Source organism: Oratosquilla oratoria, chromosome 13 (genome assembly GCF_046742065.1).
Source record: "Oratosquilla oratoria isolate Oo_2021 chromosome 13, ASM4674206v1, whole genome shotgun sequence".
Lineage (NCBI taxonomy): Eukaryota > Metazoa > Arthropoda > Malacostraca > Stomatopoda > Squillidae > Oratosquilla > Oratosquilla oratoria.
This window is the reverse complement of record NC_134789.1, coordinates 43,572,743-43,585,029: the sequence shown is the minus strand read 5'-3', so window position 1 is coordinate 43,585,029 and position 12,287 is coordinate 43,572,743. Positions and strand designations below refer to the sequence as shown.

The window sequence follows — 12,287 nt, the reverse complement described above, 5'->3', positions numbered from 1 at the left end:
AAAGTACAGGGGGAAAAGCCTTTCATTACCTTCATGGTCAGGCCTGTATTGACATGGAGGCAGTAAAATATGAGGAAGCTGGAAAGAAACACAGAACATTAGTGAGGTAGCCTAACGTGCGGGTATGAACGCCCTACTCAACCAACCTTGACCAACATTGAGGCCAGGGTCGACAAAATTGGCTGAGCTTGATAGTACGCGTGGCTTGGCAATAGGGGCCCCTCCATCTTCTATTCCCTCATGGTTTCTTACGTCATGTATACCTGCAACGGCAACCTACTATAAATCGGCATTATCTGCGTACGTGAAACCAGTATTAGGTTAACTGAGAATACTGTATAAGTAGATATTGGTAGGTTTTAATAGTAAATTCAGTTACGCACAGATGGTTTGATTTTGCAGTTAATACATGTACAGGTAATCCTAGGGTTACGAACGAAATATGCTTCCGAAAGCGATATGTCTGATTTGTATGTGGGATCCTAAGAAACAATTTATAGACGGTGGTGGTGGTGATGAGGATGATGATGATGATGATGATGATGATGATGATGATGATGATGATGATGATGATGATGATGATGATGATGATGATGATAATAATAATAATAATAATAATAATAATAATAATAATAATAATGCATACATGCAAGAAACGAATTATTGACTTGTCAGTTATTTCGCGAATTATCAAACGCATTTGCTCTATGAAATGTTTCAAAAATAACCCTGCGCCTAATAAGCTGAAGATTAGTGAGGGAAATTATAAATCTGGGGTGAGATGACGATCATGAGATTAAAACAAGTCCAGTATTTAAAAAATAAAACAATATCGTTTTGAGACAAGTTGCTTGTGAAACCTGGATGCTGGATATTCACAGTAAAGTTTCTTTACACAGGGTTGCAACATGACGATACAATGAATACCAGTCACATGACCCAGGGAGCCATTTTGTGGCCAAATCATTTTCGATCGCGCTTACCGTTTGTTTGTGCTATTGATTCTTTGAACCTATTGTGTTTGTCCACTAAACACGCCGCCATTTTTTAGCCAATCAGCTGAGTTGTCGCAACTCTCTGTATAAAGGTACTCTAATTAACAGGGAGTTAACACCTTCCTTAATTCCAACTAGTCAAAAATCAATGTCAGTTATGCGAACCGCTTTGAAATAGTACTACCGTATACTACACTTTCAGCGCGTGTTGGGTATTTCCCCGTTATTATCAGTGTGTGTGTGGCGTGTATGTGCATGCCTAAATCTGTTTACAGGACCTACACATCATTTGTGTGTGTGTGTGTGAGTGTGTTACCTCGCAGTGTCTAGTTTGTTCTTAAATTCGTGTATGGTTTTTGCACAAACTATTTTTTTCCGTCCAGTTTGTTCCGTGTCCACCACTCTGTGTGGAAAACTGTTCGGCTGTTCTTCAGATCTCTTTTATAACTATTTTGAGTTTCTTTCCATGTCCTCCTGTGTTTCTCTTGTCCCAATTTAACAAGTCCTCTCTATCAAGTATTTCTGTGCCCTTCATGATTCTATAGATGGTCAGTAGGTCGCCTCTCTGCTTCAAAGTCGGTAACTCCAATTTAGCCAGTCTCTCCTCATATGACAAGTTTGAAAGTGCTGGAGCCATTTTGTGGTTGCTCTCTGGATTCCTTCAGTTTTCTTTATACTATTTTTGGTACTGGGTGACCACAATGTCCTGTATGCGTATACCTAAATATGTGTGTGTGTAAAGTAGTGCGTGAGTTCGTATGTTTGTTGTGCGAGTGTGGACCCGTCTCTTATTTTCCAATTATCATGCCTTATATAAATTCATGTATGATTCCAGCTTAGTCTGTGTCATCTTTGAGGTATTCTAGAGGCTTACGCATCGGTATGGGATTTTTTTCATATTCCTCAGAAATGCGTGATGGAAATATGCCTCTCATAGACAAAAAAATGTTTTAATACATGTAGAAGGGTGTTGTGGCTGTCATAATTTCACCAACTCGTACAGCAAATGTAACCCAATTTTGTGTCAAAATGAATATACTGTACTAATGAATTTTACTTGTAACTTTATTGTTTCTGGGTCGGTGAGATCTAAAACACACCGACCCAGATAAACACCCAATTATACCTAATCTTATTCTTGTATCCAAAATTACATATATTTGACTTAGATTTAGTTCTCCATCTTTGTCCACAATAAATGTCACGACTAATAAGGATTTCATGCTGTAGTGCTCATAACATTTTTATGATTACCTTCTAAATTGGGGTGCATCTAATGAGTCTTTTAAGCCGTTAAATAATGTGGTTATAAATTATCCGAGTTCGTTAATACGAAACGTCGTAAGTCAGGGACTAGAATTATAGTTGTTTATAATGGCATACAATACTCAGACTATTAATTTAATCTGTCTCTTTCAACAGGTCAAGAATGATACGCAGCTAGACGAGTTGATCACGAAAGATGATGGAACAGCCATTCGACAGGTGAGTTTAGAGTACATCCTCTGCATCGGTGGCGTAATCGTAAGTGTACTGGCGTCGTATTAGCTTATTTGTGGGTTCAAATCCCGCACTCCTCTCTGATTCAGATTAGCGACTGTTACCTACCCCAACAGTCCTCAAAGTGCATACAAGAGGCAAAGATGACGCCTTTGGGCACATCAACACGCCTCCCGGTGTAGGCTCGGTGCCGGTTTAGTATGTGGCCTACCTTTTTGAAACTGGTTTAGTATGTGGCCTACCCTATTTGAATGTGTCCTACCTCAGGAAGCAATTAAAAAAAAAATACTTTAATAATTTTTTCATTTAAATCTAACCTAACCCAACCCAACCCAACCCGCAGAGCTGGGTGCGTCCCTCGGTGCGTTGAATAGGTAGGGCACATACTATACCAGAGAAAAAAAAAAATCGTAGACCACACCCAAGAGGTAGGCCACATACTAAACCGGCACCGTAGGCTCTTCACCTTCTAGTCTGTACCAGGTGGAACATTTTCTCTTATTCTGAATGCCTCCTGGTTATTCTATTCATGTCTGCGGCACACTTTAGTACCGAAAGGATTGTATTGTATTGTCTGTATTGATTAACCCCCCTCCCCAATATACCGGGTGTCACCAAATAGTTTTGCTGCCGCCAAGTTATTTTATTCATCTTCGTAGTACTGAATGAAGGGCTTGGAGGCTACTTGGAGTAACTTCCTTCATATTAGGCGTCATTCTTCTCAGAGGATGGCTTGAGTCAGGCTGATTTTTGCGTGTCAACCTCATAGTACTGGAGAGGGTGTTAATTTTCGCTGCCACAACACAATTATTCATACCTGTAAAATAAACATGAAGTTACCAGTGAGTTTTGTCAACCAAGCCAAACTTTTGTCTGTCCTTATAGTTATTTTTTGTTCCCGGCTGTCACTACGAAAGTTCGGGTTCGAATCCCGCCAAGGACTGAAATAATTTCAGTATCGCTGTGCTGCGGGTTGTTACTCCAACTTTCGTGGGCGGGGAGTTGGGTGTGTGTGTGCATGTAAGGTTATCCATTACCCATAGATTAGTCGTATACAAATTATGAGCTCTCTTCCGGGAGGGAAATTGCTGTCGATCACGAGTCGAACACGTGATCCAAAGACCATGGTGGTGAACCATGGTGGTGGTAAAAAGTTGAATAATATGGTGCCATATGGCTATACAGTATTTCTACCCACTGCATGCAGTCTGTTGCATAGTTTCATAATTTTGTTGAGGTTCAAACCTGTCTTTCAATGGTGTTGAACTGGAGTCTTTCCCGAAGGCCTTCTGGGGAATGCCACTTACCCTGCCAGTTTGAGCATGAAGGGCAAAGGTGACAGCTGTAGCTGCATCTGAGGACTGTCCTTGTCCACCAGGATTTAAACAGATCAAACAAACTATTGTACAGTAATCCCTCGTTACTCGCGGTTAATGTGTTCCTGGACCACCCGCGAAAGGTGAAAATCCGCGAAATAGCGACATAGTATTTATTTTTATCATTTACGTATAATCTAAACGTTTATTAAGCCTCCCCATACTGATATCAAACCACCTTACATCTGTATTACTTTTTCCTACACTCTTATAGACTGTTTAAAACACTTTTGTATTGAATAAAAGTTAACCTGTGTATTGTACAAAACTCTGTTACGTGAAGTGTACAGTACTTGTACCGTACACGGAAATATCAGTTGTTACACATTCCCTATATGTATTAACATATTGCAAAGTGGAAAAAATCATCAAGTTCCTTTTGCTACATACAGTTTTAGTAACAACAATTGTTGATTTTTTTCTCTCTCTCATACGATATGTACGGTAAGGGGTTCTACTCACCATTGGTTTTGTTGCAATCTGGCTTAAATGATGACTATGACGATGAAGGCGACGGCAAAGGCGAAGGTTTTGTTGCTGGCGGCTTCGTGCGGGTAAGGAACATGGTGATGGCGAGTTGCTGACGTTCTTTTTTCTTTTGTGCCAAAATCTTCTTGTAGGCAGTCATGGCACCGTCGATGAGGTTGCTGAAGTGCACAGCTCGGGTCATGTCGTCCATCTCTTGTGCCCGTCGTTGCAGGTCCTTAGCGACATTGCACGTCTTGCAGACCTTCAAGAGTTAAGCCACGCTCTTCTATTTCTTCCTCTTGCGGGTTTTCGTCGTCCTCTTCTTCACTCGCTGACTTAGTCATTTCAACGAGGTGCTCGTCGGTCAATGGCTCTGAGTGGCACTCAATGAGGCCGTTGGCATCATCAGAAGTCATGTCATCGAAGCCGTCCTTCTGAAGACGTCTAGCCAATTTCACAACCTCATCAACCGCCGAGTGATGCACTTCGTCAGGAGTGAAGCCAGCATAATCATTCACAATTTGAGGACACAACTTCTTCCATGAGGAATGAATTGTTTGGGGCTTCATGTCAGGTAACGCTTGCTGGATGTTCCTCAAGCACGAAGCTATTGTGAAAGTCAGCCAGTACGTCTTGAGTGTGAAGTCATCTTGGTCTTCGTCAACAGCTTCTATCAGGCCCTGCATGGTGGTCCGGGTGTAGAGCGCCTTAAAAGCCCGGATGACGCCTTGATCCATTGGCTGGATTAGTGCTGTGGTGTTTGGGGGCAAGAACTCGATCTGCACACCGTCATAATGCAGATCAGTTGCATGGCCTCCAGCACAATCCATCAGGAGAAGCACCTTAAAGGGGAGGCCCCTTTCAGCTAAATACAGTTTAACCTGAGGGATGAAGCAGTTGATGAACCAGTCGTTTGTAAGGGCCTTCGTTATCCATGCCTTCGTGTTGTACATCCAGTAGACGGGTAGGAGAGCCTCTTTCTTGTTTTTCAAGGCACGTGGATTCCTAGACTTATAGATAAGCCCGGGCTTGATCACAAAGCCCGCAGCATTCCCGCACATGATGAGTGTCACGCGCTCTTTGTGGGCCTTAAACCCCGGCTTCTTTACCTCATCCTTGAAGAGGAACGTGCGGGACGGCATCCTCTTCCAGAACAGACCAGTCTCGTCCATATTAAATACTTGTTCGGGAAGATAGCCGCCCTCCTCAATAATCTGGGGGAATTCCTCCTCGATGTAGCGTTGGGCTGCCGCTGTGTCAGCAGAAGCAGCTTCACCGTACAGCGGAACACTCCGAAGGCCAAATCTCTTTTGGAATTTCTCAAACCAGCCCTTGCTGGCCACGAATCCACGTTCTCTCTTGGGAGAATCACTCGATGTCCCTGGTTGGGGGTCGTCGATGTCCTCTTCTTCATCACCGTCGTCGTCAGGTCCAGCAGCAGCCACAAGGGTATCATAAAGGGCCTTTGCTTTTGTTCGGATCATGTTGGTATCCAAACCTACGTTCTTCTTCCTACAATCTGCAATACACAATGCAAGAGCAGGTTCCATTTTTACGATGGTCTTATTGCAGGAAGTAACGATGCCGTCTGTCGTATTTTCTCCTCGTCTTTCTTTATGTAGCGAACGGTCGACTCGTTGATGCTGTAATGGCGGCCAACCGCGGCAGAACTTCTCCCTGCTTTTAACATATCGAGAAGACCTTTTCTGCGATCGTCATTACCTTCCTTTGCCGCTTAGGCTGAGTACCAGAGGCCTTAGAAGTTGCAGCACGTTTGGGAGCCATCGTAAGGGTTTTCATAAAGATAAAATTTTACTTCACAAAGCAAAAGTAAACTTGCGGGAGGAACCGTGAGTCTCGGAACGATGTCTCGCTTCTCGCGGATTTGGCGAGTATGGCGGGTATTTCCGCGAAATTTGAATTTATATATAATTTGAAAAACCCGCGATGTAGGAAACAAAGAAGGTTGTAGAAGAGAAGAAGCGAGCTTTCACAGATTGGTTACAAAATAGGACGAGGGAGTCATATGTGAGGTACAAAGAAAAGAAAAGAGAAGTAAAGCACAAGGTAAAGGAGGCAAAGAGGAGAGCAGATGTGAAATGGGGTAAGAGTATGACAGAAAATTTTGAAAGTAATAAAAAGATGTTTTGGAAAGAAATTAAGAGAGGAAGAGGAGGCGAATCAAGTAGAGAAGAAAAGTTAAAAGGTGCAGATGGAGAGATGATAATGGAAGAGAAGGCAGTAAGGGGAAGATGGGCAGAGTACTTTAGGGCGCTGCTAAGTGTGAGGGAGGATAGGGAGGGAAAGATAGTTGCAGTGGGAAGTACTAAGAAAATGAGAGTGATGAGCGAGGAAAATGGAGGAGAAATAAGGAAGGATGAAGTGAAGGCAGTTGTTAAGATGAGAGCAGGTAAGGCACCTGGTCTGGATGGATGCCATGCAGAATGTCTAAAGAAAGGAGGTACAGTTACGGTAGACTGGCTGGTGAGGTTATTTAATGTTAGCTGGAGATAGGGTAGAGTGCTGGAGGACTAGAGGAGTGCCTGTATAGTTTAACTTTACAAGGGAAAAGGGGCCAAGTGTGAATGTAGTAGTTTCAGAGGGATTAGCTTGTTAAGTGTAGTTGGGAAGGCTTATGGGAGGATCTTGAATGAGAGGATTAGGAGAGGGACAGAGGGAGTAATTGGCGAGGAACAGTGTGGATTTAGGATGGATAGAGGTTGCGTAGATCAGATTTTTGTGGTAAGACAGATATGCGAGAAAGCTATAGGAAAGGGGAAGGATGTTTTTTGGGCTTTTATGGATCTGGAAAAGGCTTATGATAGGGTAGACAGGAAGGCACTGTGGGAGGTATTGCAGATATACGGGACAGGAGAAAAGCTTGTAGGAGCTGTGAGGAGTTTTTACGAGAGTAGTAGAGCATGTGTCATGATTAGAAATGGAGAGAGTGAGTGGTTCGAGGTAAGGGTGGGACTTCGTCAGGGATGTGTTATGTCGCCCTGGCTGTTCAACTTATACATGGATAGGGTGGTGCAAGAGGTAAATACAAGGGTGTTGGGTCAGGGATTGGAGACGTTTAAAGAAAATGGAGAAAAGTGGGAGGTGAGCCAGCTGTTGTTTGCGGACGACACTGCACTTGTAGCAGGATCAGAGGAGGGACTGAGGAAGTTGGTGACAGAGTTTGGGAGAGTGTGTGAAAGAAGAAAGTTGAAGATAAATGTGGGTAAAAGTAAGGTGATGAGATGTACAAGGGGTGAAAGTGGCAGCAGACTGGAAGTGAGCATTAAGGGAGAGCAACTGGAGGAAGTGGATAGTTTTAGATACTTGGGTGCGAATGTGGCAGGAAAGGGTGGAGTGGAGGTGGAGGTAGAATGTAGATTGAGAGAAGCGAGTAAATGCCTTGGTGGATTAAAAAGTGTAATGAGGAATAGACATTTGGGAATGGAGGCTAAGAGGAGACTGTATGAAGGAGTGATTGTGCCAACAGCACTGTATGGGGCAGAAACATGGAACATAAGAGAGGAAGAGAGGAGTTTGAATGTGTTTGAGATGAGGTGTCTGAGAAGTATGATGGGGGTTACTAGGCTGGATAGAGTGAGAAATGAGGAGGTGAGGAGGAGAACAGGGGTGGTTAGGGAGTTGGGAGATAGGGTGGATGAAAGAGTATTGGGATGGTTTGGACACATGGAAAGAATGAGTGAAGAAAGACTAGTAAAAGAGGTATGGAAGGCAGATGTGGAGGGAGTGAACATGAGGGGGCGACCTAGGATGAGATGGATGGATGGTGTGAAAGGGGATTTGTAGAAGAGGAGAATGTCTATTGAGAAAGGACGAGAGAGGACAGAAGACAGGGGTGAATGGAGAATGGTTGTATATGGATGATGTTGTGATGCATGAGGTGAAATGGGTGGGGGGATGGGGGGTGAGGTAGTATGTGTGAGAACAATTTGACGCAGCCCGAAGGGATTTCTCCCCGTCTTCTCCTTTTCTGCATGAGGGGACTGAGAGAGGGGTTGCCAATTTAATGAAGCAGCCTTGCTGTGGATATGCTGTGTCTTGCGACACTGTCTCTGACCCAGGGCAGTGGACAAGATGCAGGGATGACCCGTCATCTAGGAGGTGCTCAGATAAGAGGGAGGGTGGAGGGAAGTGGAGTGCATTAGGGAAGGAATGGGTGGGAATGGTTTTTATGCTTTTTTCTTTTTGGCTACCTCCCTTGTAAGGGGGCAAAAGCCTTTGGTGTATGTATGTATGTAGTTAGAGCTAGAATAGAGCTCACTATATCTTCCTTAAATATTCACTATGCCTTATATATACATGGAACACAATACCCTGAGGAATTACACACTAATGTAAGGGGTATTTATACCTATATTCATTAAACACATATTTGGAAAAAAAAAAAAAATCACCTACTCTGTAAAGCGATGCGACACTCTCTTAAGGGAGAGAGACTGGAGGAAGTGAATAGTTTTAGATACTTGGGTGTGAATGTGCCCAGAAAGGGAGAGGAGGTGGAAATAGAATGTAAATTGAGAGAAGCAAGTAAATGCCTTGGGGAATTTAAAAGTGTAATGAGAAATAGACATTTGGGAATGGATGCTTAGAGGAGATTGCATGAAGGAGTGATTGTGCTGACAGCACTGTATGGGTCAGAAACATGGAACATAAGAGATGAAGAGAGGAGGAGTTTGAATGTGTTTGAGATGAGGTGCCCAAGAGGTATGATAGGGGTTACTAGGCTGAACAGAGTGAGAAACAAGGAAGTGAGGAGGAGAACAGGGGTGGAAAGGGAATTGGGAGCTAGGGTTGATGAAAGAGTATTGAGATGGTTTGGACACATGGAAAGAATAAGTGAAGAAAGATTAGTAAAAGAGGTGTGGAAGGCAGATGTCGAAGGAGTGAATATGAGGGGGTGGCCAAGGATGAGATGGATGGATGGGGGAAAAGAGGCATTGTGAAAGAGGGAAATGTCTAGTGAGGAAGGATGGGAGAGGACAGAAGTTAGGGGTCAATGGAGAATAGTTGTGTATGGATGATGCTGTGATGCATGAGGGGAAGTGGGTGGGGGATGGAGGGTGAGGGAGTATGTGTGAAAAATGAATTGATGCAACCCAAAGGGATTTCTTCCCATCTTCTCTTCTGCATGAGAGGACAGAGAGGGGGGTCGCCAATTAAATGAAGTGGCCTTACTGTGGATGTGCTGTCTTGCGACACTGTTTCTGACCCAGGGCAGTGGGTGAGATAGAGGGATGACCTGTCATCCAGGAGGAGCCAAGATAAGAGGAAAGGAATGGGGTGGATGGGAGTGGAATATGTAGGGATGGAATGGGTAGTTGTTTTTATGCCTTTGTTTTTTGGCTACCTCCCTTGTAAGGGGGAAAAAGTCTTTGGTATATGTATGTATGTATGATGATAAGTGAAGGATAAAAGACAAGGCTACATTAGCATAGTTCCTTTCTTGTATATGACAATTAGGTGAAAATGGAGACAATAACCTTCAATGCATCTCTGTTCCTGTATATTACAATTTGGTAAATGTACACTTACACTGTTTTGCGAATGCTACATTTTTTTCAGGGGCAGGGCAATTTTATGTTATTCTTCATTTAGAACTTTCATTTTTATCATTTGTTTCTCTTACCCTTGCAGATGAGCTGTGGTATAAGTGCAGTTGTTGGAGTATGTGCTATGGAAAAAAAGGCAGAATCGAAACCAATGAGAGAAATTTTACAGCGTCTCAAGCGTCGGGCTTCCATTGATGTCATTATATTTCCAGAGAAGACAATTTTGGAGGTAAGCTGAATCAAAATATTGATTGTAGGGCTTAGTGATTCACCATGGTCTTGGAGTAACAGCTCTCAGTGCTGTGATACTGAAATTATTTCAGCCCTGGGTGGGATTCAAACTCAGACCACTGTAGTAGCCCCATTGAGTCATGTATAAAAGTGGAGATACAAGGAGACCAATGACATATACTGCTTGTGGTGGTCCTGTACAAAATCCATCAACCCACTCACCTCCATTAGGTGCAGGCCTGAGGGGCTGGCACTTGGTCTCTGGGCTGCATTTCTTACACTTTTCACACATGGGGAGATGACAACTGGCAAATACTCTTCTTACCTTATCTTTGCTAATTTCAGACACTTTTGTATTGCTCTTCATCATCACCTTTAATAACAGTAGGGAAAAGTATAATTTCTTTGAAATCCCTCACTAATTTCTACTTATGTTGCAGGAACCTGTTGAGAAGTGGCCCCTGTGTGATGTCCTCATCAGCTTTCATTCATCAGGCTTTCCCCTTCACAAGGCAATCCAGTATGTTGCTCTCCGGAAACCCTTTGTCATCAATGATCTTGAGATGCAGTTTGATCTTCAGGTATTTACCTATTTACCTAGTTGTATTATATGGGAAGGGAGCTATGCTCATAGTGACCCATCTTTGTATCTTTCAGCATGAGGTTTGTTCTTAAATTCTTGTATAGTATTTGCACACACTGTTGCCTTATCCAATTTATTCCAGATACCCAACACTCTGTGTGGGAAGCTATTCTTTTTCAGATCTCTTCTGTAACTATCCTTCTTGAGTTTCTTTTCATGTCTTCTTGTTTTTCTATTATCCCACTTTAATCAATCATTTCTGTCTAGGACTTCCATCCCTTAAATAATTCTGTGAATAGCCAGTAGATCTCCTCTTTCTCTTCTTTGTTCCAGGGTTGGTAGTTCTAATTTGGACAATCTTTGTTTGTATATATACAGAATATACCATGCTAGTTCAAAAATATTATTGCATATTTTTTTCTTATTACCTATAATATTTTAATCAGTATGCATTAATTTATATGATTATTTCTTAAATTCAATTATATTTATAAACTTTTTTCTCTTCATCTTTTCCCACTTCTATGTGGGGTCCAATGTTTCTGACAGCTCTGCTCCACTTTGTCTGGTCATGAACATCTTCCTCTGCCTGCTGTTTAAAGTCCTCCTTTACACAGTCCACCCACCTCTACATCAGTCTTCCTCTCTGTTTATTTCCCTGCACTTCCATATCCATCATTCTTCTCCCTACATAAGTCCCTTCTTTTCTCATCATGTGACCAAACCACTGCAATCATGTTTGTCAACTTATCCCACAAATTTATGTCTTTGCCTACACAATTGTTTTCCTGCCTGTCAATTGGTATGTCTCTTCTGAAGTTTCCCCTTCAATTTTTGCTTAATGTTAACATCATGGAATCACATTTCTACAGAATTCTGTGTATCTTTCTAAGTATTAAGTGTCCACAAGCTAGAAGAGGGTGATCAAAGGAAGCCATTTAATTCTATTTATATACCAAGGGCTTTTTCCCCCTTACAAGGGAGGTAGCTAAGTCAAAAACCATGTACCTTCCCCCTTTTCATCTTAGCTCTTTAGACTTATACATATGTAATTAGATGGCTCTGGAAGGAGCCATCTAATTACATATGTATAAGTCTAGTTAGAGTCCAATGATGGATGCAATGAAGAGTAGACCCATAGTGCCACAATGAACCAGAAACACCCAAGAAGCACCCCAGTGGGGACTGGAATGGAGTGATATACATATGCCTTTCAGCATCCTCACTTTCACCCGGAGGTGAGACCTATGTTCTGTAGTAGTCTTCAAATGGCACATTGACTGACTGACTGAGGAAGATGGAAGACTTCATGTTGCATATGTCCTAAGATGGGTCCAAGAACAAAGCTAAATATCAAGAAATGTCTGACACATTCTTCATTTTATAAAAAAAAATATTGAACAAAGTGACAACATAATCCTGGAAGGAGACTAATTGTGAAGAAGCTAAAACAGTAAATCTGACCATTAGAACCATAGACCATGGTAATGTACACTGTACATTCCCCTTAAGATCAGGACCTAGAATGAAGTTGAATATAAAGAAATATCAGACTCAACATTTTATG

The 12,287-nt window shown here is 42.4% G+C and overlaps 1 protein-coding gene across 3 annotated transcripts in view; it reads left to right on the top strand.

Annotated features, from left to right (window-relative positions):
- LOC143032415 (inositol hexakisphosphate and diphosphoinositol-pentakisphosphate kinase 2-like) overlaps positions 1-12,287 on the top strand; it is an 86,801-nt gene that overhangs the window by 47,964 nt on the left and 26,550 nt on the right. For all 3 annotated transcript variants that reach the window (XM_076197159.1, XM_076197157.1, XM_076197158.1), the window contains exons 2-4: positions 2,418-2,480; positions 9,992-10,135; positions 10,578-10,718. In XM_076197159.1, the coding sequence (XP_076053274.1) occupies positions 2,418-2,480; positions 9,992-10,135; positions 10,578-10,718 (348 nt within the window). The remainder of the gene's footprint in view (positions 1-2,417; positions 2,481-9,991; positions 10,136-10,577; positions 10,719-12,287) is intronic.